The sequence below is a fragment of the Bos taurus genome, chromosome 7 (assembly GCF_002263795.3).
Source record: "Bos taurus isolate L1 Dominette 01449 registration number 42190680 breed Hereford chromosome 7, ARS-UCD2.0, whole genome shotgun sequence".
Lineage (NCBI taxonomy): Eukaryota > Metazoa > Chordata > Mammalia > Artiodactyla > Bovidae > Bos > Bos taurus.
In genome coordinates, this window is record NC_037334.1 from 49719582 (window position 1) to 49747011 (window position 27430).

The 27430-nt window shown below is 44.0% G+C and overlaps 3 protein-coding genes and 1 non-coding gene across 11 annotated transcripts in view; 3 read left to right on the plus strand and 1 right to left on the minus strand.

Moving 5' to 3' along the window:
- CDC25C (cell division cycle 25C) overlaps positions 1-17566 on the minus strand; it is a 35926-nt gene extending 18360 nt beyond the window's left edge. For 2 of the 7 annotated variants that reach the window (XM_059888023.1, XM_059888020.1), the window contains exons 1-8: positions 16655-16866; positions 15912-16010; positions 11322-11530; positions 10359-10453; positions 9618-9663; positions 8017-8050; positions 7789-7878; positions 3504-3662 (exon numbers count right to left, since the gene is read on the minus strand). In XM_059888023.1, coding sequence (XP_059744006.1) covers positions 3504-3662; positions 7789-7878; positions 8017-8050; positions 9618-9663; positions 10359-10453; positions 11322-11518 — 621 coding nt within the window. In that variant the 5' untranslated portion in view covers positions 11519-11530; positions 15912-16010; positions 16655-16866. 7 annotated transcript variants of the gene reach the window in all.
- SLBP2 (oocyte-specific histone RNA stem-loop-binding protein 2-like) lies at positions 12688-16578 on the plus strand. The gene is made up of 6 exons (NM_001281909.1): positions 12688-12887; positions 13806-13886; positions 13993-14097; positions 15078-15221; positions 15364-15472; positions 16283-16578. The coding sequence occupies exons 1-5, from the start codon at positions 12871-12873 to the stop codon at positions 15458-15460; spliced, it is 444 nt and encodes a 147-aa protein (NP_001268838.1). The 5' UTR covers positions 12688-12870; the 3' UTR covers positions 15461-15472; positions 16283-16578.
- On the plus strand, positions 16954-27031 carry FAM53C (family with sequence similarity 53 member C). 2 transcript variants are annotated; one of them, XM_005209421.4, is made up of 5 exons: positions 16954-17242; positions 20565-20794; positions 21172-21229; positions 22370-23154; positions 24080-27031. In XM_005209421.4, exons 2-5 carry the CDS (start codon positions 20717-20719, stop codon positions 24335-24337), a joined length of 1179 nt encoding a protein of 392 aa, XP_005209478.1. In that variant the 5' UTR covers positions 16954-17242; positions 20565-20716; the 3' UTR covers positions 24338-27031. The 2 variants fall into 2 exon arrangements, with proteins under 2 accessions (XP_005209478.1, NP_001039831.1); NM_001046366.1 differs by lacking the exon at positions 16954-17242 and adding an exon at positions 17656-17697.
- MIR2459 (microRNA mir-2459) lies at positions 17872-17941 on the plus strand. Its single transcript, NR_031215.1, has one exon. It is a non-coding gene; the product is annotated as a microRNA mir-2459 (primary transcript).
- Positions 27032-27430: the final 399 nt, after the last annotated feature.

Here is a 27430-nt window from a genome sequence, read left to right on the forward strand (position 1 = left end):
TCTTGGGAATGGTCTTGATCCCTGTCTCCTGTACACTGTCACAAACTCCATCCATAGTTCATCAGGCACTCTGTCTATCAGATCTAGTTCCTTAAATCTATTTCTTACTTCCACTGTATAATCCTAAGGGATTTGATTTAGGTCATACCTGAATGATCAAGTGGTTTTCCCTACTTTCTTCAATTTAAGTCTGAATTCGGCAATAAGGAGTTCATGATCTTAGCCACAGTCAGCTCCCGGTCTTGTTTTTGCTGATTGTATAGAGCTTCTCCATCTTTGGATGCAAAGAATATAATCAATGTGATTTTGGTGTTGGTCAGCTGGTGATGTCCATGTGTAGAGTCTTCTCTTGTGTTGTTGGAAGAGGGGGTTTGCTATGACCAGTGTGTTCTCTTGGCAAAACTCTATTAGCCTTTGCCCTGCTTCATTCTATACTCCAAGGCCAAATTTGCCTGTTACTCCAGGTGTTTTTTGACTTCCTACTTTTGCATTTCAGTCCCCTATAATGAAAAGGACATCTTTTTCAGGTTTTAGTTCTAAAAGGTCTTGCAGGTCTTCATAGAACCATTCAAATTCAGCTTCTTCAGCGTTACTGGTCAGGGGAAAGACTTGGATTACCATGATATTGAATGGTTTCCCTTGGAAACGAGCAGAGATCATTCTGTCGTTTTTGAGATTGCATCCAAGTACTGCATTTCAGACTCTTTTGTTGACTATGATGCCTACTCCATTTCTTCTAAGGGATTCCTGCCCACAGAAGGTCTTCTACGTCATCACAGAACCATTCAACTTCAGCTTCTTCAGCGTTAGTGGTTGGGGCATAGACTTAGATTACTGTCATATTGAATGGTTTGCCTTAGAAACGAACAGAAATCATTCTGTCATTTTTGAGATTGCACCCAAGTACTGCATTTCAGACTTTTTTGTTGACTCTGAGAGCTATTCCATTTCTTCTAAGGGATTCTTACCCACAGTAGTAGATATAATGGTCATCTGAATTAAATTCATCCATTCTGGTCCATTTTGGTTCACTGATTCCTAAAATGTCAATGTTCACTCTTGCCATCTCCTGTTTGACCACTTCCAATTTACGTTGATTCATGGATCTAACACTCCAGATTCCTATGCATTATTGTTCTTTACAGCATTGGACTTTGCTTCCATCATCAGTCACATCCACAACTGGACGTTATTTTCGCTTTGGCTCCATTTCTTCATTCTTTCTGGAGTTTTTCTCCACTCTTCTCCAGTAGCATATTGGGTACCCACTGACCTGGGAAGTTAATCTTTCAGTGTCCTATCTTTTTGCTTTTTCATACCGATAACATGGTTCTCAAGGCAAGAATACTGAAGTGGTTTGCCATTCCCTTCTCCAGTGGTCCTCATTTTGTCAGAACTCTCTACCATGACCCGTCTGTCTTGGGTGGCCCTACACGGCATGGCCCATAGTTTCATTGAGTTAGACAAGGCTGTGATCCATGTGATCAATTTGGTTAGTTTTCTGTGATTGTGGTTTTCATTCTTATGACCTCTGATGGATAAGGATAAGAGGCTTGTGGAAGTTTACTGATGGGAGACTGACTGTGGGGGAATCGGTCTTGTTCTGAAGGGTTGGGCTATGCTTAGTGTAGTTCAGTCGCTCAGTCATGTCCAACTCTTTGCGACCCCATGGATTGTAGCACGCCAGGCTCCCCTGTCCATCATGAATTCCCAGAGCTTACTCAAATTCGTGTCCATCAAGTCGGTGATGCCATCCAACCATCTCATCCTCTGTCTTCCATTTTTCTGCCCACCTTCAATCTTTCCTAGCATCAGGGTCTTTTCCAGTGAGTCAGTTCTTCACATCAGGTGGCCAAAGTATTGGAGTCTCAGCTTCAGTATCAGTCCTTCCAATGAATATTCAGGACTGATTTCCTTTATAATTGACTGGTTTGATCTCCTTGCAGCCCAAGGGACTTTTAAGAGTCTTTTCCTACACCATAGTTCAAAAGCATGAATTCTTCAGTGCTCAGCTTTCTTTATAGCGGCTATGCTCTGCTGCTGCTGCTGCTGCTGCTAAGTCGCATGAGTCATGTCCAACTCTGTGCGACCCCATTGACGGCAGCCTACCAGGCTCCCCCGTCCCTGGGATTCTCCAGGCAAGAACACTGGAGTGGGTTGCCATTTCCTTGTCCAATGCATGAAAGTGAAAAGTGAAAGTGAAGTTGCTCAGTCGTGTCCGACTTTTAGCGACCCCATGGACTGCAGCCTACCAGGCTCCTCCGTACATGGGATTTTCCAGGCAAGAGTACTGGAGTGGGGTGCCACTGCCTTCTCTGGGGGCTATGCTCAGTAAATCTTTAATCCAATTTTCTGTTGATGGGTGGGGCTGTGTTCCCTCCCTGTTGTTTGACCTGAGACCAAACTATTGTAGGGGTAATGAAGATAATGGTGATCTCCTTCAAAAGGATTCATGCCTGTACATTTGTATTCATTGCTCCAGACCATGCAGCAGACCACTGTTGATCCACACCTCTGCCAGAGACTCCTGGACACTCACACCAAGTCTGGCTCAGTCTCTTGTGGAGAAACTGCTCCTTTTTCCTGGGCCCTGGTACATACAAGGTTTGTTTTTTTTTTCTTTTTTTTTAATATAAATTTATTTATTTGGGGGGGAGAAGTTGGTTTCCCCATCCTATTTCTCCGCCATCTTAGGACCAACCCCCCCCAACACACAAGGTTTTGTCTGTGCCCTCCAAGGGTCTGTTTCCAGTCCTGTGGAAGTTCTGTAATCAAATCCCACTGGCCTCTAAAGTCAAATTTCCTGGGGGTTCTCAGTCCCTTTGCCAGATCCCCAAGTTGGGAAATCTGTTGTGAGTCCTAGAACTTTCTTAACAGTCTACATGAAAAGATGGTGGAGTAGAAGGATGTATGCTCATCTTCTCCTGCGAGAACTGCAAAATTGCAACTCACTGCTGAACAACCATTGACAGGAGAATGCTGGATCCCACCAAAAAAAGCAAACCCCTGCACATATTTGTTTCAAAGAAAGGAAGTTGACTCAGAAAATCTAAATGCCTCAGAAAGCATCTTTGACATATCAGCGTATTGCTAATAACACAGGCTTCATATATTCCTCTTAGTGATATGGAGAGTATAAAAGAAAACAAAAACATACTCTAAAATATTTGAAAAATCATCCTAAACATATTTCATCTATTACTATTATTCTGGAGCTATCTTTTACACCAGATTACACTGATGGTGATTTATTTAAACTGCTAACAAACCTTCTCACCAGCAGTAATATTCCCATGATGACCTGACTATCAGTCAGGTAACCCTTAGAGTATAGAGACCATATCTTCTTGATCTCTTCAGACCTACCACATAGTCCAGTGGCTGCAACATATTACAGACACAATTTTATTTATTCAAGAATGAAGGAACTTGAAAAACGCAAAGATACTATCAAGAATGAAGGAACTTGAAAAACGCAAAGATACTATCAGAGAGTATTTTACCTTGGCCTTTTCTTGATCTTCCAGTGAAAACTCCATCAATTCATCTGATATCTCTTCTGCCTGATCTTCTGCTAGCTCTGGATTTTTATGTAATTTTGAAACTGTAGTAATGGGACTGCCCAGATGTTTCATTTCATTTTCCACCAAGTTTCCATTGTCCTACAAAGTATATTGACAATATTAAAAACTATCTAGGACTCTTCCCTTATAACAATATAAAAATATTAACTCAGAATGAATCAAAGACCTAAATGTAAGAGCTAAAACTATAAAACTCTTAGAAGAAAACAGGATGAGGTAAGCTTTATGACATTGGATTTGGCAATGATTCCTTGAATATTATATAAAAGCACAAGCAACAAAAGAAAAATAGGATAAACTGGACTTCATCAAAATTAAAACCCTTTGTGCATCAAAGATTATTAAAAAACTGAAAAGGTAACCTATAGGAGAAAATTTTTGCAAATCACATAACTGATAAGAGATTAATATTCAAGATACATAAAGAACTTCCAAAATTCAACAACAATAGCAACAATAACAACAGAAACAAATAGGACTTGAATAGACATTTATTGAAAGAAGATATACAAACAACCAACTACCATATGAAAAGATGCACAACATAACTAGTCATAATGGAAATGCAAACCAAAACCACAGAGATACTACTTTGTACCTATTAGGATAGCTACAAGGAAACAAAAAAACAGAAAATAACAAGTGTCAGCACGGATATGGAGAAGTTGGAACCATGTACATTGTTGTGGGAAATGTCAAATGATGTAGCTGCTATGGATAACGGTATGGTGGTTCTACCAAAAAATTAAACATACAATTACCATGTATGATCCAGCAATTCCATTTTTTGGTATATACTACAAAGAATTGAAAGTAGGGATTTAAACAGATATTTTTATATTAATGTTCATAGCAACATTATTCACGATAGCTAAAAGGTAGAAACAAACGAAACGTCCATCAACAGATTAATGCATAAATAAAATGTGGTATATCCATATAATGGAATATTATCCAGCCATAAAAAGAAATGAAATTCTAATGCATGCTACAGTATGGATGAACCTTGAAGATATTATGCTAAGTGAGATAACCCAGACAGAAAAGGCCAAATATTATATTATTCTACTTACATGAAGCAGTACCTAGAGTAGTCAAATTCACAGAGACAGAAAGTAGACTAAAGGTTGTTACCAGAGGGAGAAAGGGGGAGTTATTGTTTAATGGGCGACTTCCCTGTGGCTCATTGGTAAAGAATCCACCTACAACGGAGAAGACACAGGTTCAATCCCTGGGTCAGGAAGATCCCCTAGAGAATGAAATGGCAACTCACTCCAGTATTCTTGCCTGGGAAATCCCATGGACAGAGGAGCCTGGTGGGCTACAGTCCATGAGGGTCACAAGAGTCAGACACAATTCAGAGACTAAACTACCACCACCATTATTTAGTGAGCAGAGAGCTTCTGTTTTTAATGATAAAAAAATTCTGAAATGGGTAGTGAACATACTTAATGTTGTGAACATACTTAATGCCACTGGACTGTACACAAATATGGTTCAGATGGTAAATGTTATGTATATTTTACTATATTTTAAAAAATTACACATACATACACTAACAGCTATCTAGCAATTTACTATGCTCCAAGACTTGCCTTACTCCAAGATATGAAAAATCTGAAATATGCTCAACTTTATCTCCTTAGTATGGGGCATATTAAAATGCCTTCCCCAGAGTGTTGAGATTAGGATCCAAATCTTTGGAGTATATCAAGTCCACAGTTTATTAAAAACAAGTGATATTATATACCCAAAACTAACACAACCTTGTAAATCAAATATATTTCAATTAAACAAATACAATAACAAGTTTAACTTAAAACTCCAGTAGCTAAATGAACAAAGGACACAATCATTCATTAGAGAAAATATGCATGGCTAAGTACTTTGGCCACCTCATGCGAAGAGTTGACTCATTGGAAAAGACTCTGATGCTGGGAGGGATTGGGGGCAGGAGAAGGGGACGACAGAGGATGAGAGGCTGGATGGCATCACTGACTCAGTGGACGTGAGTCTGAGTGAACTCCGGGAGTTGGTGATGGACAGGGAGGCCTGGTGTGCTGCAATTCATGGGGTCGCAAAGAGTCAGACACTACTGAGAGACTGAACTGAACTGAACTGAAGGGACCTGAAATCATTACTAAATATTTTTAACATAAAATAAAACATTTTACCCATCTAATTAGCACATTTTTAAAAGTGATAACAAATCATTTATCCAAATGAGCTATGGATTGCTCATGAAAATGTAAATTCTTAGAACTTTATTTGGAAAGGAATTTGGCAATATGTATCAAAAATCTTAAAAGTATTTAAACCCTTTAATCTAGTAATTATAATATTTGTGCTCAGGAATTTACACGATAGCATTATTTGTAAAAGCAAATGTATATACCCATAAGTGCCCAACAATTGGGAAGTACTTATATAAATTCAAGTTCAATTATTAGAATAAAAGCATCCACTAAGAACTGTTTACTAAGAGTTTTATTATTTATTTAAAATAATAGAATATAAAGTTATATATACAATATGACCTCAACTTTGTAAAACTATACACATGGTTAAAAGATTGAAAGCAATGAGGTAAACATTAACAGTGGTTTTTCTCTATGAGGTAGCTATTTTCTTTTTATTTTACTATATTTTTACACAGTTTTCACATGGGCATACAGTACTTTTAAAATTGACAAAGAGGGGTGCATGCGTGCTCAGTTGCTTCAGTCATGTCTGACTCTTGAGAACCCCATGGACTATAGCCAGCCAGGCTCCTCTGTCCATGGGATTCTCCAGGCAAGAATACTGGAGTGGGTTGCCATGCCCTCCTCCAGGGGATCTTCTCAACTAGAGATTGAAACCACATCTCCTGCATTCCAGACATATTCTTTACCCAATGAGCCACCTGGAAGCCATGAGAAAGAGGAGGGAAACACTTTAAGAATAAAGGAGAAATGCTTTAGCCTAAGAATTTATTCGTCTTCTTAAACTTTAACATAAAAAGATCAGAGGACATGTCTCCTCTCTTTCCTTGTTCAAAGGTTACTTCTCCAACCCCTTTTCTCACTCAAGTCAGCTTAGAAAATTCAAAGGGCCATTAAATCCAGATCTGCAATCCTCTACTCCACAACACCTCAGTTGATTGTTGAGGATCATGTCCAGTGACTCACCTGTAGAGAAAGAGGAGACCTCAGGTTCCTGGGTACCCACCACTCCAGGGGCTTTTAAGTGCTGTTTTCTTGCATAAGAAAAACTACACTGGCTGAAAGAAGAGGTGTCTGTAGACTCTGCCAAAAACACTTCATCTGATGAAGCCATGGATAACCCTCACAAAACATAGTACATGTAATCAAGGTTGACCACATATCCTGAAAATACAAATTATGGTTTGGATTTGATGTATGGTGTATAGAACCGCTCTGGAGGGTACTGATTTTATGATCACAAGCCAAAGGAAGGGAGGAAAAAGGGAGCCTGACAGGGGAAGGAATGATGAAATTTTTAAATAGTGATTATAAACAGAGAGTAGAACTGTATTAATTCAAGAAAAAGCTAATTAGGACAGCCAAAAAAACATGGGCATAACTTAGGCAATGTGAGCAAAGAAGAACAGCAGCTATCTTTTATACATACTGACCTGGAAGAAAGGATGGGAGGACAGGAAAAGCAAAAAGATGGTTAGAAAAGGGGATTAATGAAGGGATTAGAGAACTATCTTAACTATTATGTAGCTTTGGAGAGGGTAGTTTCAACTTGGAACTGAAGGATGATCTAAGACTCAAACAAAAAAGGACAATGACTTCCTCAGAATAGGGGCTAAGAAGCTAGACTAAGAGGGAAATAAGAAATTAAGAAACCTAGACTTGTATATGAAGCCATGCAATGAATACGTGAACAAGTTATGTAAATTATCCCTGTGTTTTTTTTTTTAAGTCCTAAATTTTTACATTACAATCAACTGAACGTGAGTAATAATGATGACCTGCTGTGGAAGACTGGAAGCCAGGTTTCCATCCTAGGATCAAACCCTAAATAGAAACAAACAAACAAACTATAAAGAATTTTTTTTTCTTCTAGTGTTGCAATTTGCTTGTCGAGCATACTGAAGCACAGACAGCTCTAGGTCTCATAGGGATACTGATGTGTTAATTGCTCTACTCAAAGGAATAAAACTACTAATGGACCTAGTATTCCATTAAACACTCACATTTTCCTTATTTGCAGATGAGCCACATATTGCATCTTTCTTCCTGCGGCCATGCTCCAAGGCATTCGGAGTGCTACAAAACAGCTGTGCCTACAAGAGATTGTTTTCAAAGAACATCCGGCATCTTCGAGCTAAGCTGGAAATCCTCTGCCTCCCACCTGACAAACCCAAACCCAAAAAGATGCCTCCCACCTGACAAACCCAAACCCAAAAAGATAAGTTACTCACTGGGCTACATTTTATAAGATGTTGGCGGTAATTCCTGTAGATCAAAAAAAGAAAAACTGCCAGTCATTCAAACCCCAAACACGATTTGGTTATTCTTCAGTGACTCGGGACATCCCACTTTTCTTTTCTTGCATTCTAGGAAACCTGTACCTAATTGATGTCTCTTCCAATACCAATATATAGGGTGTTCTCTGTGGTAAATAACAACACATTAAGTGACATCCTGGGGATGAGGACCTCACCTCAATGGCATAACCATATATATAGATATGCATCAAAGATGATGACTTTGTCCTATATCTTATGTGGACACAGTTTACAATTTGCTAATTTTTCAGCATGGACTATTGGGAGTTAATATTTATTTTTTATGGATTTCTATCCTCCATCCCCAGACTTCATCTAGGCTACCTGAGTTAGGACATATAAGCAATTCAAAGAAAATAAAACCAATATAAAGTAAAATTTTCACATTTATTGATTAAAAATACTCATGGAGAGTCTTCCCTAGTGCACAAAGAGGCACCTAATTCATCTAAACTTTGAAAAATAAAGTTATAAAAATATTAAAATAATCAAATGGAAAATTCATGATAAATTTAAGAATTAAAAGTACTTTTCATTCCTTGAGTACTCTCTAACTGAACATTTTTATAAGATCTTCAATAAAGAATCTTCAATAGTAATAAAAAAAACATTGTAAAATGCAGCATATGTATTAGGTACATATTCATTTAATCCTCACAGAAGTCATTTATGAAAAGTGCTATTATCTCCATTATTATTATTTCTTTATTACAAATAAACTGAGGTCCCTTGAGGTTAAGAAACTTGTCAAAGTAAGTTGATGAAGCAGTAAGACACTGGAATCCAGACACTCTGATTCCAGAGCCTGCACTCTGCTGCACTTTTGACCACTAAGATTTAGTACTACTCACATGCAGATAACAGCCTCCATCTAAGTTCAGTATACAATTCTCTTCCATTTTAAAGACCATACTGATTGTATGTGAGGGTTAAAATAAATAGCCTTCATTTTCACAACACTATTTTTTTTTACATAAGTAATCTACTATTTTTTATTTATTTTATTTTTTGGTTGCATTGGGTCTTTATTGCTGCCTGCAGCCTTTCTCTAATTGCAACAAGCAGGGGCTACTCTTCATTGCAATGCTCAGGCTTCTCATTGCAGTGGCTTCTCTTCTTGCAGAGCACAGGCTCTAGGCACATAGGCATCAGTGGTTGCGGCATGCAGGCTCAATAGGTGTGACTCATGGGCTCTAGAGCACAGGCTCAAAAGTTGTGGTACATGGGCTTAGTTGCTCCACAGTATGTGGAATTGCCCTAGACCAGGGATCAAACCTAAGTCTCCTGCATTGGTAGGCGGATTTCCATCCACTGTGCCACCAGGAAAGTCCCTCACAACACAATTTCAATTTTGAAACTTAAAATATCTTTCAAGGGAAGAACCTACGCCTTCAAGCCCCCTTATACCTTAGGTGAAACATTCGCTATAGAGTCTGCATAGGATAAAATCCCTAGGCCAGTGCTGAGAAGGCTTTAATAGTTTAGTATGGGATTCATTTAGCAAAAGAACTTACATTCCAGCTAACCGTACTTGCTCAGGTCCTGTAGACTCCAAATGACCTGCAATCAGATGTAAAGTTATTCTTGTTCATGTATTTTGTCTTTCCTTCTAATTTTCATTACCAGTGAGCCATATTAATTTCAAAAGCTGAGCTTTTAAACACAAAGGCTCTTGAAAAATACCAATTTCATGATACAATGTACCATGGTACAAGTTCACAGAAACTTGAAAATCTGCATGTGTCACATAAAGGAAAATTTCTTGGAAATAGTGCATTATGCTAACCTACAGAGATTTTTTTCATCAGTAGAAAGGAAAATTTATCACTCAGGAAATATGAAATTAGAACAAATACTAAAATGGTTGACTAGTAAAACACATTCCTTTGGGGTACACACCCTATAAAAACACATAAGAATTAGTTGACAAAGCATTTCTTTATGTTGGCTTCTTTGTCTCTGCTGAAATTAGACTGAGGCATAAAACTTTTTATCTTTAACTACCACTTTCATTCCCACAATCAATCAACAAAATATTCCTTCTTATCTAACTTTCTCAACGCAAAGTGACTCCTATTCGGGTCAATTCTCTTCCCATTGGCTGAATTATTCTTCTCAAAAATCCTCTAGGTCCTCGAAGAATTCCATCCTCAAGGCTCTCTATCTACATTTACCACCTTCCATCTCTATCATACTACTGTCCTCTCCCCTAACAATTATTCCTTCCCTTGAGGCCTTTACCTCCCTTTCCCTACCAGTTTCATCAAGGTCTGCAGAAGCAGTAAGCTGAGTGGCAGACATCTCCCCGCTGCTAAGATTCGAAAGATCAAGGCAACGTTTTGGGGTTCCTCTGTTGAGACATAATAATACATCAAGATTCCAACTGGGTTATAATATCCTAAAAGGCAAAGATCACATTATCCTCTTCATTTGAAATACCTATTTCTGACTACCACATAAAACAGTCTTCAAATAAATCTAATTGATTTTTGGAAACATGTCAGACTAGGCTGAGAAAAATCGCCACCTTTTCTCTACTCCAATAATACCTCATTTTCTCCTCCTCAACATGTTGAATCAAGGTAATTTAAGAAAATGGCTGAGGTGGGTCTTGACTCCTCATCTTTTGCTCTGAGCACCATGAGCACACAGATTTTCAGTACTACTCTGACTTCCAACTTTGCTGGCTAGTTGAGGCATCAGAGTATGGCATTACCAGAATTTAAAGTACAATAGGGGCTTCCCTGGTGGGTCTGTGGTAAAGACTCCATCTGTCAATGCAGGAGATGTGGGTTAAATCTCTGGGTTGGGAAGATCCCCTGGAGAAGAAAATGGCAACCCACTCCAGTATTACTGCCTGGGAAATACCATGGACAGAGGATCCTGGCGGTCTACAGCCCATGGAGTTGCAAAAGAATTGGGCACTAGCAACTAAACAACAACAAAAGTAATGTTGACTGTAGTACTTATAAAACTACAACTTATATGATGCAATAGTTTTCAAAGACTTTCCTCATCATTTGATTCTATATGATCCTAGTAAGATAGTAAGGGATTATTATTTCTATGTTACAGAAAAAAAGCCTTAGACTCAAAACTGTCAAATAGTTAGTCAAGGACAGTAACTTAACCCTTATCTCTGAACCAGGATAATTTTTTAAAAGCCCAAAAACTGTTTAGAAGAGCAAAGGAGATGTGAAAATAAAAAGTAGATTTACCCAGACAAAATGCTTAGGTTTGCAGAGTCACCAAAAAGTTTCTTCTCCACTGGAGTTGTAGGGAGATCTGAACTGATGGAAAAGGAAGCATCTCTCTCAAGGAGCAGGTTTAATATCTTCCTCTGATTGGACCTAAAACTAGGTCCTGAGGCAAGGCTTCCCTCCTCTCTTTTGGATGAGAAGAATTCTGCAGACATGGTCTCCGAGTTCTAAGAAAAAACAAAACCTAGCTAAGAGACGAGGCTTCCCAGATGGCTCAGCGGTAAAAGAATCCGCCTACCAATGCAGGACACGTGGGTTGAATCCCTGGGTGGGGAAGATCCCTTGGAGGAGGAAATGGCAACCCTCTCTAGTATTCTTGTCTGGGAAATCCCATGGACAGAGGAGCCTGATGGACTGCATGCAGTCCATAGGGTCGCAAAAGAGTCGGACTCTACTAAACAACCATAAGAGAGGGAAAACGTCACCTACACAACCTCCTCCACCCTTTACAGTTGCGACCAAGTGAACCAGTATTGGAGAAGGGGGCATTCCCAAACGGTGAATCACAGATTGGCCTGAAGGTGAAATAGCACTTGCCGGAAGTGGCTTGGCCTTTCCATTGGAATCTTAACTTACCGAAAGGCAACCTCAGGGTTTTGAAGATGAAATTAAAAGAAGCCACACAGTTCATGACTCCTGACAGGAAGGAACTCAGGTCTCCTAACTCGCTATAATGCCTGTTTTGTCCCCCTAAACACCGTTCGCGAGGCCCGTGATTCTGTGGAGGGCACAGCTCTAGGCTTACCGCAGGTTTGAGTCCGAGACTTGCCTTCAGGAGGAATGAAAGTAAGCAGGGAAATCAGACACAAGCGAAGATTCTAGAAGAACTAAAGAAAAATCTGAGGTAACGGAGGCGATTTAACCATACATCTATGCCTCTCGACCAGATAGGCCAGGTTTGGGTTTCGCCGCTTCTCTCAGCAGGTTGAAGTTACAGCCTAAGAGTAAGATTAACAGCCAAAAGCCTTGACCATTCAAACCTTCCGCCTTCCCAAAATCCTATCACGCTCGCCTCAGAACTGCGTCAGCCTATCTCCGCGCACCCGCCTAGACCCGCTGAGCCAATCGTTTGCCTCCTACATCCCCGGGGGCGTGAGCTGTTCGGAAGGAGGTTTGCCCCGCCCCACAGGCCAGCAGGCTTCCGATTAGACCACCAGTTTGGGGCCAGCCCCTAGCTAAGCCCCGCCCCATAGGGAGCTTGGCGCCTCATTGGCTCTTCCTCTGGCCAATCACCACACCCTTTCTGAGCTCTCCTTTCCTTCGGCCCCCTCAGCCCCTTCAACCCCGGGACATTTAAATTGCACCTTGCTAGCGACGACTACTTAGCAGCAGCAGCAGCGACCACCACTCCCTAGGATAATACCTGGAGGAATTCATTTATGTGGGAGGGTGTTTTAAATGGATTGTGTTTTTTTCCCCTTGCTTCTTTCTCGTGCCGTTACGTGGACCTTTCCTTATTTTTGCTAGCCTTCCCCTATAGGTGGAACATTAGCAGCCAGTGTGGCAGATGTTGCGGCAAGACAGGTGTGTGTATTTATGATGAGTAGCACTGGCAGTAGAATCATCTCATGGCATAATCCTTATCAGAGTCCAAAGGATCCTAAACTTTGGTTGTTTATGGGTATTTGAACATTGACTAGGTGGTTATTATTGTTAAGTCGTTCAGTTGTGTCTGACTCTTTGGGACTCCATGAACTGCAGCACGCCAGGCTTCCCTGGTCCTTCACCATCTTCTGCAGTTTGCTCAAACTCATGTTCCTTGAGTCAGTGATGCTATCCAACCATCTCTCTCATCCTCTGTCTAGACGGTATTAAGAATTTATTATTAATGTTGGGGATTTGCTTTTAAATAATCCTGTGGGAGTGGTAGTGAGTATAGATGAAAGAAGATTGGCCATGAGTACTGGGTCACGGGTAACTAGGAGGTCCATGATATCCAGTAATATCAAAGTTTAGTCTTTATACTAATCACCTGTGGATCTTGCTAAAATGCATACTCTGGTTCAGTTGATCTGGTTACCAAGATTCTACACTTCTAACAAGTTCTCAGCTGATGCTAATGCAGCTAGTCTGGGGATCAGACTTTGAGTAGCAGAGAATTATGCTATTATCTTTGCATATTTGAAATTTTCCATAATAAAAAATGTTTAAAATAACCTTGGAAGCTCTTTAAAAGATAACTTACCAAAATGATAATTCAATAGGTCTAGAGTGGGGCTGAGGAATTATCAAGGCACCCATAAGCTACCCATAGAAATGGCTTACAGACCACACTTTGAGAAACAAATTAGAAATGCAACCTTTATCTTTGAGAGACAGTGAGTTAGGAATACAACCTTTATCTGGTGCCAGGATCTTGGTAGTGTAGTGGCTGAGAGGTATAGTATAGTTAGCTGGGTGTTATCCTAATACCCTTTTCATCTGTAGAATTTGCTTCCCCAGAAAGAAGGTGTGTGAAGAGTCTTTATCCTCCAAGATGGAGATGATGAGTGTGGGAGTCAGTACAGAGCCCTGCCATGCCAGGTAAGTTTGACAATCAGGCTGGAGATTAAGGGAATGTAGGAAGAGCTGGTTTCTGCTTTGATGACTATCATAACACTTCATGGGACCACTGTCTACATCTTTATAGGTGGGAGCTAGAGACAGATGCAACTGTTCTACAGCGGCGGCAAAAGCAGATAGATTATGGCAAGCGCACACCTGGTTACCAGTGCTTTCTGCAGCAGGTCCCCAAGTGAGTGCAGTTGTGGGTAGTCACAAAGAGTGTCAACCACATGGTTTTTGTTCAATGTCAGGTGATGGAAAGATACTAAAATCTGAATGCTCCCACAAAGTTGCAACATTACTAAATTATCCTGTAATCTAGTCCCCCAAATACATTTCCAAGATTTTTTTTTCAAAAGGAACAAGTTATACTTGGCCTATAAGACTTCTCAAAGCTCTATTCGTGTTTGCTAGTAAATTTTTTTTCTTCCATTTTCACCTCATGCCTCCATGTGCGTGTATGATAAGTTACTTCAGCTGGGGATTTGCTTTTTAAATAATCCCGTGGGAGTGGTGGTGAATATAGATGAAACAAGATTGGCCATGAATACCGGGTCATGGGTAACTAGGACGCTATGGACCCCAGCCCCAGGGGATTCCCTCTGTCCGTGGGATTCTCCAAACATGAATATTGGAGTGGGTTGCCATGCCCTCCTCCAGGGGATCTTCCTGACCCAGGGATTGAACCTGCATTTCTTACATCTCCTGCATTGGCAGAAGGGTTCTTTACTACTAGTGCCACCTGGGAAGGCCCATGCCTCCATCTGACTGTTAATTACAACATACCTGCCTAATTACATGTAAGCTTACAAGCATATATACAAATTAATGAATGAAAAAGTAGAATATGTTTTAAAGAGATGTCAAATACTTTCTTCTGTATCTATCTTGACTAATGAGGGACTTGGAATATCTAATTTAGCTTACCCAGAAGAAAGAATATTAGACAGTTGGGAAGTTTGATGTTTAATCTAATTTAAACATTTTCTTTGAATTAAGGACATTGATCTTACCTCATTCTCAGAAAATCCCTAATGAGTCTCCTAATTTACCATAATGGAGAAGGCAATGGCAACCACTCCAGTACTCTTGCCTGGAAAATTCACCATAATAAGCAATAAGCTGTGCCCCTTGGCCTTGACCTTAGTCTGACACATTTGTCATTGCCAGGGCACAGCGACAGCCAGGACTTCACCCTCAAACACCAAACAAGAACAGGAGGTACAGCCGTCGCTCCTGGGATGCCCAGATCAGGAAGTGGAGAAGAGCCCTACATTCCTGGGACCCTCCCAGCCAGCCTCTGCAGGCTGAGGGGTGTGTGCACTATTCCTTGTTCCTTCCTTGAGTGGTGGACTAAGCCTTATCTCTCCCCACTTTGCAGAGGTTTCACTTTCACTGGCTGAAAAGGGAGAGCCTGACTGAAGTGCACATTTCTCTGACTCTGCTGCCTTCCTAGGTGCGGAATGGACAATCCCTTAGGGCCAATGGATTCCACCCCTTTGGATGACTGGCTCCAGGCCCTGGAACCCTCAGAGAATCAGGATGAAGACTAGGAGGGAGCCCAGGTAGTATCCTCTGCTGAAACCCACTGGAGCAGGGTCAGAGATGGGGTCTAGCCCAGGAGGTCACAATTATGATAGGGTTCAAGGTAGTAGCCCAAGAACAAAAGAAGGAAAATGGAACAGCAGGGGGGAAAATATGCAGAACGTGAGTAAAAAAAAAAAAAACAGAAAACCTTGAACCAAAAGTGGCATAAAGAGATCTAGTTGTAGTTAGAAATGGGGAAGAGGCTGGGCTGCACTGGGGACACTGTTTTATACTTGATGAAATGGGTGTCATTTTCCTTTGAATCAAGACCTGAAATCTGACTTGCAGGGTTTGGTTGTTTTAAGTGTTTCAGTTTCTTTCAATGTTTTGCAAATGTGCCAATGCTAACTTCTTATACTCAATCACTTATCTTTAGTAAGCATGATATTTTATTATTAAATAAAAAGGGAGATTTACCTAGTGGTGAAGACCAAGGGCTTTAGAGTCTCAGACAGCTTTTTAATATGACCATTGTCCACCACATGGGTAGCTACTTAACCTCTCTTGCTGTTTCATCTGTCAAACAAGGAAATTTTCTCTCATTTGATGATTGTAAACAAAAATGAGAATACATATTTAAAGTATGCAGCACGGTGCCTGGCACATAAGCGCTCCATAGCAGCAATTACTGGAAACCGTTTCCTCTACACTTCATGGTCCCTGCCCCTTCTTTTGCCAAGGGGAAATGTGCAGGGCAAACAAATGTGCAGTGTATCTCCCATCACACCCCCCTGCTCCACGTATTTTCTTGATAAGTACCTCACTTTCCCTTTACTCTTCTTTTTCAGTTTGCAGATTTGGTCACTCCTGCCTTCCCTGTCTTTCTGAGGAAGATTCCCACCATTGCCTCTACCTTTGAGCTGGTCACAATTACTTATCTGTCCCAGACTTCAGTGGTGCATAAAATATTTAGGGAAACCGTGTCTTTCAGGGGACTTCTTGCTGAATGTAATAGTGAAGATTACTTGCAGTACTTCTACTTTTCAACTTATTAAAAATCTAAAACTCTGTCCCACAAAGAGATCATAACACGAAGGCATTGTTTAAAACCTCTCCTTTTCCCATGTTTTACCCTCTGTCTAAACCTTCTTTGATAGCTGATACTCAAATTTACTTAAGAGCCAGAAACCACCTAGCCGTTCCACAACCTCTTCACCTACCAACTGCTACATTCAGTCTCTTGAAAAAGGACTTAAACTTTGGCTGAGTAGAAGGTAGTGGTAGCGATGGAGATTTAATAAAAGGTGGTTTCTTCTTCCTGAAGAGGAAATATAGCGCTATCAATATCTTTTCCCCCAGCGACCTGTTTCCTCCATCCCAGAAAGGTTTAAAGAAAGTGGTCCAGCTGTAACCACCGTACTTTCCCTTCTCCCCCCTCCCCCACGCAAGCAACTGAACCGCCTATGATGTCATAATCACAATCCCATTACCTCATCCTGCTGGGGGGTGGGGGCATAGAGAGAGGAGAAGGAGTGAACAGCCCTGGGCCCTCGTCGGATTTACAGTATTTTGAGTGACAGCTAGCTACACAAACAAGTGGAAACGGCCCGCAACCGTTACAGGTCCTGGGTTTATAAGGTTCGAGCCGATCCGGCAGCTGGAAGAGGGGCTCCTGGGACTCAGAGCAGGCCCTAATCGGCGCTTGGACTACGCCTCCCAGAAGCCTTCACGACATGGACGGGTCCTCTGCTGGGGGAAGGGGAATTCCTTCAGAGCGGAGGCCGTAGAGAGTGGGGGCAGGAAAACAGGTGAGAGGAACCCTGGCTAATTCCGTTATGCTGCCGAAATCGAGTTGGGGGGCGTACGTGGACAGATGTAGTAACAGAGGGCGGGGGCAATGACTTTGTTTACCTTCGACCAACACGGCCTCCCCCGCGGGTTTCGAGATTTGCGTTCGACTGGCCCAGTCCACCTTCGGCAATATTTTGCAGGGGGTGACTTCCTAGGGAGGAAATCACCCTCATCGCTAAATCAAAGAGCCCGGCCTCTTTCCGACGGCGCTAGCCAAGAAAGACTTTGCGAGAAAAACGACGCGGGGCTCGAGCCTCCACGGACGGTTCAGGGGGGTTCTCCCAACCCGAGCGATCTCTCCACTCTCCTCAGGGGCCCGTTGGTTCACGCCGGCGCCTTTTAAGGGCACCGTGGGGCGAACCGAGCGCTCAGAGCTGCTCCGGCCGCGGCCCTGGGAACTGGAGGAGCCGCGGTAGGTGGCGGAGGGCAGGTGGCGCTGGGGCCTCGGGGCGGGCACCTAGACCGTCCCTCCCTCCTTCCCTCTTTCCCCTCCCCCAGCCCGTCCGCCCGCGAGGCAGGGCCTTGCTGGCCGCCTCCGCGGGGAGAGCACGGGACCCGGTGGGGGAGGGGGTGGCGGAGTGTTAAGTCCCAGACCCTCCCGTCCCCTGTGTCCTGAGTTCGCTTCCCCGCGGCCAGATGATGGGAGCTGATTGGGAACAGGCGAGCGACAGCCCCCCTGAGCGTGCCCTGGCGCCCTCCCCCCCACCCCGAGGGGCTAGCGGACGCCCCATGCCCCACCCCGCGGGGACAGGCAGAGCAACCGATGGAGAGGTTTAAGATTGGAGAGGGGGGCCTAGCCTTTTGCTTCTTCACTGGGGTGGGGGGAGGGGTGCTCCCACTTGTCACCCCTATGCCCACCAGTGCCATATGGAGAAAAAGCAGTCAGATCCCCACATACCTGTTCGTGTGCCTCCCTGCCTCATGTTTTTCTTCAGTCTCCCCCAGAGCTGTGGGACTGGGACCTAGGGGGAAGGTCTCCAGGGGTTTTTGACTCTTTTCTTCCTTGGCCTGACTTGATCCTAGGTTATCCAGGTTCCAGCACAACCTCAGCATCCCTGAAACCCTTATGTCAGGGGTTACCGCCACCCAGTGGGGTGGGGGTCCAACCTTTATTTGAGGGACAGGTGATGGTGCAGAGAAAGCCTGGATTGAGAGTTGGGCCTGGTGGGGTTTGAGGGAGGGCCTAGCGGCCTGCTGCTCTGTGTTGGGCTTAGCCCCATGCCAGTTGTTAAGCTGAGAAGTTTTAACTTGTTTAGTGAACGTTCAGGGCTGTCTGTGCCCCTCAGATGCACAAAATGGAAGGGGAAGGAAGGCGGCAAGAGAGGGCTTCTTACACTTTTTTCTCTGCCTGCCTGAGAAAGAGGAGGCCCCTCGCGGAGCTGGTTTGCCTTCTTTTGTGTCCTGGTTTGATTCCTTATGGCTTCCGTTCTGTTCCCCCTCTCAGCCTGGCCTGTTTTAGGAAACTCAGACTGAAAGTATCAGTTGCGTGGTGGTAGTTGCATTGTTCTAATTACTGCCGTGTGTGGCCACATCCCAACAATTAAAATGCAGAAAAACACAAAATCACTCTCTTGATCCCAGAGAGGGCTGGAAGTTTGCTATTTGGCCAAATGCCTCATGAAAGCCTTGAAAGAGTTTGCTTTATTCCCTGCTTCTCATGGCTGGTCAGCCTGAGGCCTGGGGTCTCTGAGGGTAAAAGCCTGCCTTAGGTTTTCTCTCTGGTTGGTCTTTGAGGGCAGAGTTAAGAAACCAAGAGCAGAAGTGATACAAGCTTTAGCTTCTCCTACAAGAATGGGGGAAGCGGCTGAAGGGAGTGCTCAGGAAACTGGAACTTCAGGGTGGTAATAATAATTATGCATGAAAATATTATTTAACTATAGTGGTGGTTGACTTCTCCTGCCTCCTTTTTGCTTAAACTCCAAGTACATCGAAGTGTGTTTCTTTGCTTCTCTTTGTGGTCTGCCTCCCTCTGAGGTGGAAATCGAGTAGAGAGGATTCCCGCCGCTGCCCCCCCCCCCCTTTTTTTTGGCCAGGGTTGAAAGTTATCTGCCCTCAAGGTCAAGCCTTTTGGGCTTTTCTTGGCATGTGAGTGAGGGAGGTTGATATCCAGCCAAATAAACCAACCCAATTGCTTTCTTCATCTTAATATTATCACTTGTAGCACCCTGAGGCTTTATAGAGCAACAAATAGGAAGGGTGAGAAACAGCAGTCTGTGTGGACTTCTGATTTGTTCAGGCCAAGTGGTATACTTCTTATGTTTGATATTTTGCATTATTATATTATCCCTGTGACAGATTAAGATTATTCTGCCCATTTTTCATATGGGTAAACTGAGGGAAAGAAAAGTTTGATGATTTGCCAAGACCATGACAGCAAATCGGATCCAGATTTGATTTCTTGATAGTTAGTTCTCTTTGCTAGCAAATGCTACTTACACTGTCTGATTGCTGTCTGCCTGCTGGTCATTTCTGGGAATAGGCAGAACAGTATGGAAATGTTAGATTAACTTCCCTCCTCCGTTGATTGAGGTCCCTCAGGCAATTGTGTGGGCTTGAAGCCTGTTCTCTGATAGAATTAGTTTGCTTCTACTGTAATTGACCATGAGAAAGAGTCTTGATTAATTGTATTCATGGTCTTTGAGTCAAATCAGGCTAAAAACTTAGTTGAATGAAGTTAGAGTTGTTGTTTTTAACATCTGTAGAGTTGAAATGTGAATGGAATTACCCTGGTAGCATTTTCTTGTCTTCTTATAAGAGAATATGTACAGTATCTGTTGGAGAACAATAATATCAGCTGTTGAGGATAAAGGAGAATATAATACCTTGTTTACTCTGGTTTGAAGTAGAAAGTCATTCCTATAACCAGTGCACTGTTACTATTTCTGTAGTTTAGGAAGAGGCTACCTCTTCTTGCTTTTGACTGGAAGATAAAATATTGGACTAATCAGGATGGAGATAACAATGTAGGCATTTCTCTCGTCTGAGCTCGTGGTGCTGGTATTTTGGGTAGGCAGAGCAGAGCACGAACCAGGTTAGGAGTGGCAAATAGGTTTCAACTTGCTTGCTAACTCCATTTTATTATACTGGTTATCCGGAGTGCCAAGTTGAGACTGTTTCTGAGGCTATGTTTAGGCTTAGCCGGAAAGAGCTGTGATCAGTTAATGATGTGTGCCAGAGGCCTGACATAGGGATGCTGGGGTATGTGTGCCTTGCATTTTCCATCTCTGGAGTAGGTACATCTCTAATATCACTTGGGGCTGATCCATCTGTAATTGGCAGACTCAGCAGGCATGACTGGAGAGGGAAGTCCCAATGGTGCTAGAATGGTGCTGCAGTGGCAGAAGACAGCTCACGAGTGAGGTCTGGAAGAACAACAGGGAAGACATCCATCATTTGCTCCAAAGTGTGCAAGTCAAATCCCGGGGAGAATCATGATAACCCTGATCACTGAGCAGCTACAGAAGCAGACTCTGGATGAGCTGAAATGCACACGCTTCAGCATCAGTCTGGTAAAAGACAGTCTTCCCACTTCTCTAAGACCCCCTCGCCCTTTCTTAGGCTATTTGTTGTTACTACTTCAGCCTTGTCCTGTGTTGTATGAATTATCGTACTTGTACTAGATGTGCCCACTAAAGGCTCAAAACCCAGCCCAAAAGGAAGAGGGCAGGGATTTTTTTTACTGTTAAGAGAAGGGCCACTAAAATTTGGGTGGAGAAAGGTTTGAGATACTGGAAGATGTGAATTATTTTACTAACTTTGAGAGGATAAGAGAACACTTAGATGTCCCTAATATCCCTATAGCCCATGAATTGCAGAGGGGAGCTGAAAGGGCTTCCTGGAACTCTGTCCTGATCTTGAATCATGATGGATATTCTGTGTCTCTTAGCCTTTGCCTGATCATGCAGACATCTCCAACTGTGGGAACCCTTTCCAGCTTGTGTCTGGTAAGACATTATGTGTACATTTGTGTGTATGCCATGCCTCCATCCACATGTTTCTTTTATTGGTTTTCCATAACCAGGTCTAACTAGCCTGCCTCCACAATTTTCTTACCAGGGTCAGCTTCTGAGATTGGTGCTTGTCTCCATTTTATTGCACCAGTATGGGAGTTATCTGTTTACCTTGCTCTTATTCTAGCCTTGTAGGAACTTTTGTAATCTAATTTTTTGAGTAGGGAATACAGTCACATTTCAAATTTTTTTAAATAGGAAAAGTGTTAATCTGAAAAAAGTCCCCCTTCCTTTTCTATCTACCTAGCTTCTATCACCTCCCTAAAAGTAATTCCTGTTATTAGTTTCTTGTCTATTCAACCAGAGTTTTTGTTTTTGTTTTTTTACAAATAGAAGCAAATATAAATTAAAATTTTTTTTATTCCCACTCTTTGAACACAAAAGGTTGCATTCTGTATATTTGGAACTTTCTTTTTAAACTAATCATAATAAGGCTAGAAGATCTTACCATGTACGTATGTTGAGTGTTTCCTTGTGGGTGGCCAGACCCAGAGGAACACAAGCACCATCAAAGGCTTTTCCCACTGTACCCTCCCCACCCTTGCCTTCACTAGGAATACAAGTGATCTCTTACCTGCTTGATGCTTTGACACATAGGAAAGGTAAAGGCTAAGGACGGAGAGTGTAGGCCAGGTTTCCGCAACTCAGGGCTTGGGGGTTGGGGGAGCAAAGAGCTCGGTGGAGTGGAGTGAAAGGTGAGCATGGCACACACACCTTTGCTTCTCTTGACTCATTCTACCTTTGACAGGGATTCGCAGGCAGCTTATGATTCTACATTTTTAGTTTCAGGTGGTTCCTCATAACGGAGGCACTATAGTCTGCTGGGTAAAAGACCTAGCTTTAGCATCGGACAGATCTGGTTCTGAACCTTGCTTTGGTCATTTGATTCCTGTATAACTGTTGGCAAGTTATGGAACTTCTCTCATCTGTGAAATGGGGGTAGTGATAGTACCTAACTCATGAAGTTTAGGGGAAACCTCACATAAAGTGCTCACTATGTTTTGTAGCACATAATAAGCTTTTGAAAATATATTAGCTATCATTAATTCTATCTTTATTATGAATGCCTTCCAGAAGGTGCTTCCTGGAGGGGCCTGCCCCACTGTTCCTGTGCCGAGTTCCAGGATAGCCTCAACCTCAGCTACCACCCCTCAGGCTTGAGCCTGCACCTCAGACCACCCAGCCCAGGAAGTTCCCCACAGGAGCAGTCCCTCTCCCAAGTCCTAAGCCCTGAGCCCCCAGACCCAGAAAAGCTTCCTGTGCCCCCTGCCCCTCCATCTAAGAGGCACTGCCGCTCACTCTCAGTGCCCGTGGACCTGTCTCGCTGGCAGCCAGTGTGGCGGCCCGCCCCCTCCAAGCTGTGGACTCCCATCAAGCACCGGGGCAGTGGTGGAGGGGGTGGGCCACAGGTGCCTCACCAGAGCCCCCCAAAGCGGGTCTCCAGCCTCAGGTTCCTCCAAGCTCCCAGTGCCTCTTCTCAATGTGCCCCAGCCCACAGACCCTACAGCCCCCCTTTCTTCAGCCTAGCCCTAGCCCAAGATTCCTCTCATCCCTCTGCCGCCTCCCCACAAAGTGGCTCCTGGGAGAGTGATGCTGAGTCCCTGTCACCTTGCCCACCCCAGCGCCGCTTCTCCCTGTCACCCAGCCTGGGCCCACAGGCAAGCCGCTTCTTGCCCTCTGCCCGGAGCTCCCCTGCATCCTCCCCAGAGCTGCCCTGGCGACCTCGAGGCCTGCGCAATCTTCCCCGAAGCCGCTCACAGCCTTGTGATCTTGATGCCCGCAAAGCTGGGGTCAAGCGGCGCCATGAGGAGGACCCTCGGCGGCTGCGGCCTTCCTTGGACTTTGACAAGATGAATCAGGTGGGACTGGCAAGACCAGGGAAGCTGGGATGGGAGTAGCGAAGACTGTTCGATTTTCACTTGTAAGGTGTCCTCTAGCTCCGGGCCCTCCTGACATGGCCTCTCTTGGCACTCCTGTCTGCCTGAGCCTTGGCTAAGGGTGGTCTACCATCTCAATTTGCCCAGGATTATCCTGGTTTTAGCATTGAAAGTCCTGTGAAATTCTTCAGTTCTGGGAGTTGCAGAGAAACTCAGTGGACCCATGTTAAACCTTCCAACAGAGATCCCAGATTGTCCTACCGGAGGCATCTTCCCTCTTTATGCATGGCTCAGAAAAGCCCCATCAGTGCCCTGCCCCTTCTCATGCAAGGCTGGTTTTGTCCCTTGCCCTTCACTGCTTCACGTGGGCCTGGGAGGGCTTAAGCAAAATAGGCTGCTGCATCATTCATTCACTCAACAAATGTTTTTTGTCTTCCCAGTATGAGTACAGTTGTTGTAGGCACTTGCCCACTCTTTTCATATTCTTCTTTGGGACCACTGGGTCATAAACCGCTTTGAGGACTTACTCACTTATTCATAGTCATTCGTTCAAGCAGTCAACAAATGTTATTGAATACCTACTACGTAACAGACTCCGACTAGGCACTGGCAATATAGGAGTGAAACAAGCTGTCAATCAGTACTCCTACACACATGAAGTTTATAAACAGGCTTCTAATCTTGAATCTGATAGAAACTATGGGCTCTTTTCCTCAAAAAAATATGCATGTACACTGAATTTTCAAAATTTTATCTGGGAGTTCATGACCTCACCCTAACGCATAGGACTCCTGCTTTCAAGGGTAACCAAGAGGGGTACTTTGAAATACAGCTTGGGCAGGGTTCTCTGGGAAGTTAACATCTCTCTTTGCCTTAATTTTGTTTGTTTGTTTGTTTTGTTTGACAGAAACCATACTCAGGAGGTCTCTGTCTCCAAGAAACAGCCCGGGAAGGCAGCAGTATCTCTCCACCGTGGTTCATGGCCTGCAGCCCCCCACCCCTCTCTGCTTCCTGCAGCCCCATTGGGGGTTCCTCCCAGGTGCTGAGTGAAAGCGAAGAGGAAGAGGAGGGGGCCGTGCGGTGGGGGCGGCAGGCGCTAAGCAAGCGGACACTGTGCCAGCAGGACTTTGGGGACCTGGACTTGAATCTGATTGAGGAGAACTAAAACTGAGAGGCTACTTCCTGGGGCCACACAGACTGACTCTCTTATGGCTACTAACAAGTGTCGAGGTCCCAAGGCTGGGGGCCCAGCCTGGGAATGGGGGTGAATGGAGGGCTCCGACTCAGGGCAGCCGGAAATCTTCTCGCTCCAGGAAGCTCGACTATGCCGAGAGACTGGCCGGGACAAGATAAACGGAGCTGGTGGCGGGAGGGACAGCCCCAGAGCAGACCCTTCCCATGGCGGCCCTGAGTGTGAGTATCCCTGCCACCGAGAAAGCAATGGGCAGGGACGGAAGGGGTCTGCCGACCCCAGCTCGGGGAATTTCACTAGCCCCTTTGCTTCAAAGGGCACTTGTGTCTTAGAATTTGGCCAGGGTGGGGGGTTCATTCAGCCTCCTTGGAGAAATTGTGTGAGAGTGTGTGAGTGCATGAGAGTGCTCGAGGAAAGGTGTGTTTGGGTAGCTTTAGGGAAGGAAGGCAGTTGAAACCTAACAGCAGAGCACCGCAGTACTCCCAGGATCTTAGGTTTTCACGGGACAGCAGGCTTGTTTTAGGAGTCGGGGTTCTAAGGAGCTCTGGAAGCAAGCTTGTAATCTGTTAGCAACAGTGGCTCTGCAAAGGATTCTATTTGGGGGTCCTCAACTAATGGTCTTTTCCTCAGGCCCATACCTCCCCTAGATAGATCTAGTATTGGCTGGAGAGGGTGCTGCATATTGATTCTGAGCTGGCTTTTTTTTTCTTATCAGATTGCCAAGGCTGGATACAAGTTGCCTATCTCACTCACTAAGTAGATGCAAGCACATGTGGGCAATTAAGGCAGGGCTGAAGGGCTCCATCTCTTTCTTTCCCTTCCTACTGATGGGACCTCTTTTCCCTCTTACTTTCTGCCCTTTGAGGGTCAAGAAGAAGGAAGGAAGCCCCTGTATGGAGGCTGACCTGCAGCAGAAGTAGTGTTCAGTCCCCAGCAGGCATAGGTGAGTGCACCCCAGCACTGCCCTTTTGAAGCAGACTGTAGAGAAACTTGTTGTAAGATCCAGGCCTAGCCATTTTTTCTGAGTTGGTTGAGAAAGAGGAAGGGGATGTCAGCATTTACTAGTTTGCTCATCTTCCACTCCTGCCAGGAAATGTTTATTTGCCTCTAATTGGCCCTTAGAGACCTCAGGGAGGTTGAGGCTCACTGAGGGATTGGCTGAGGATGTGTAAAGCAGACTGTGAGAAGCAGCTGGGAGTTTGTTGTTGCTGGATTGAATTTCTTTTATTGTTTCACACCCACAACTTGGGCTCAGCAACAGGTCTCAGTGGCCACACTGATGGGTTTAAGGATTTCAGAAGCTCTATAGGGCTGGCTCCAGGGGAGATGCATACTGAAGCTGCTGCCATAATGGCTTTTGAGGCTTTGTCCAGCTTTGCTTAGACCCTGCAGGACCAAATTAGACCTGCCCTTCCTGTTTATTGGAAGAAGGGCATTTTCCCAGGGTTTTGTAGGAACCAGTTGCTCATGTTAGGAAAGAGGACCTATGTGTTTTCTTCCTTATGGATTTGAACTTATGGTTTTCTGGGTCTCCCACATGCTGGATAGGAGCATCAGTGAGGCCCTAGCATCCTTGCCTCCACTCCCGAGGAGATGGCTATGTCTTCTTCAGCCTCCTGCCTTTAGAGGTTCTACCCCTCCAGGACTCCTTCCCTTCACCTGCTAGTTTGCACGAGTTACTAGTGAGCTACCAGGTCTGTAGGGGCCTGAGAGAGGTTCTCTGGAGAATCCAAGGAAACTGTGAGCCCAGGAGTTGCCCCTCCTTGGTTTTATCCCTCCCCTTTCTGTTCTCGCTCTTTAGGCCATAATTTCCCTGGTGCCAGCTTCTTTTCCTCCTGGGCCATCCTCATGCCTGGGCTCTCTGCTGCAGATTGTACCAGCTTACAATAGGCCACTGGTAATGTCAGGGGGTTCTCTGCAGGCCCAAAGCTGAAGAAGTGAGGGCAATAATTTCTGCCTCCACCCTGACTTCCTCAAAACCCTAGGGCACCATCCCTAAGGGAGAAGGTCTATAGATGCCATATTTGAATTCCATTACTTTAAGATCTGGAAAGTTAAACTAGCTGGAACTATTGTTTTGCTTCCTAATCTAAGTACCTGTGGCCCTTGGACAAGCCTTTTCGAGAAGTGGTTTATTTTGCTTTACATGGTAGATCTGTATAAACCAAATGCTATTTTTCAAAGCATTTGGACTGCTGACCATTTAAAAGCAGCCTGTGATTGCTTCTTTTGTAAAGCAAGCAACCTCCCTCTACTTTAGCTGTTTTGACAATTTGGATTTTCACATATTGGGCTTACCCAGAGTGGAACACACCTCTGCAGTGGTTGACCCTGGGTAGACATCTGCATCTGTGTTGTGTGTGTGGTGTGGCTGATCAGTAGGTGAGTATTCCTGCGTGTGTGAGTGAAGCCACTCCCAGGCTGGTGCTCTCCTCCTGTGCCCGGTGACTGCCCACTGGCAGCTCCAGCTGCCCTTCACTCCCACCTGCTGCCAAAGTCCCTGTGCTAATGGGATTACAAATACAAAAAGTGGAAAAATTTTTTCGTAAACTTTGTTTTATATTAAAAAAAATCCATAAGTCTGTGTGTGTTAAACATGAGGTCCTGCCTCTGTGGCTGTGTTTGAAAAAATAAAGTTTTATTAGAATAATCCATTTTCCCAAGCAACCTTGTGTACTACAGTGTTGTCTTCCTTTCTTCACAAAGAAAGGCAAGGAGGAAGTGGGGAGAAGGCCACGCAACTCTTCCAGCTGCTTTTTCTATGACATGGCTGAACTTTTGCCCCTCGAGGACAGTATTTGGTCCCTGGGCCCTTTGCAGCCACAGTAGTTATATCCTGTGACCCAGCTTCTGTTAAGACCTCAGTTATTTCTGGCAGTCTGATTTGGTCTCCTGTTTCCCTGGTACTTATAGCCATCTCTTCTTACCTCCTGTCACTCTCACTTCCAGCAGGGTGAAGTCAAGTATTAATCCATTCTTCCTCCCTGAGAAATGCTAGATGGTGCAATTAGAAACTTGTCTAGAATGGTTTGTAGGCTTTGGGAAGTATGGAGAAGGCATAATACG

Bases quoted from the DNA above. Each gene is read 5' to 3' on its own strand.
- SLBP2 (NM_001281909.1), top strand. The intron at 13,887-13,992 runs GTAAGTTTGACA...ACATCTTTATAG, and splicing joins ACAGAGCCCTGCCATGCCAG to GTGGGAGCTAGAGACAGATG. The intron at 14,098-15,077 runs GTGAGTGCAGTT...TGTCATTGCCAG, and splicing joins TTTCTGCAGCAGGTCCCCAA to GGCACAGCGACAGCCAGGAC.
- FAM53C (XM_005209421.4), top strand. From the start codon at position 20,717: ATGATAACCCTGATCACTGAGCAGCTACAGAAGCAGACTCTGGATGAG. The intron at 20,795-21,171 runs GTAAAAGACAGT...TGTGTCTCTTAG, and splicing joins CACGCTTCAGCATCAGTCTG to CCTTTGCCTGATCATGCAGA. The intron at 23,155-24,079 runs GTGGGACTGGCA...TTTGTTTGACAG, and splicing joins ACTTTGACAAGATGAATCAG to AAACCATACTCAGGAGGTCT.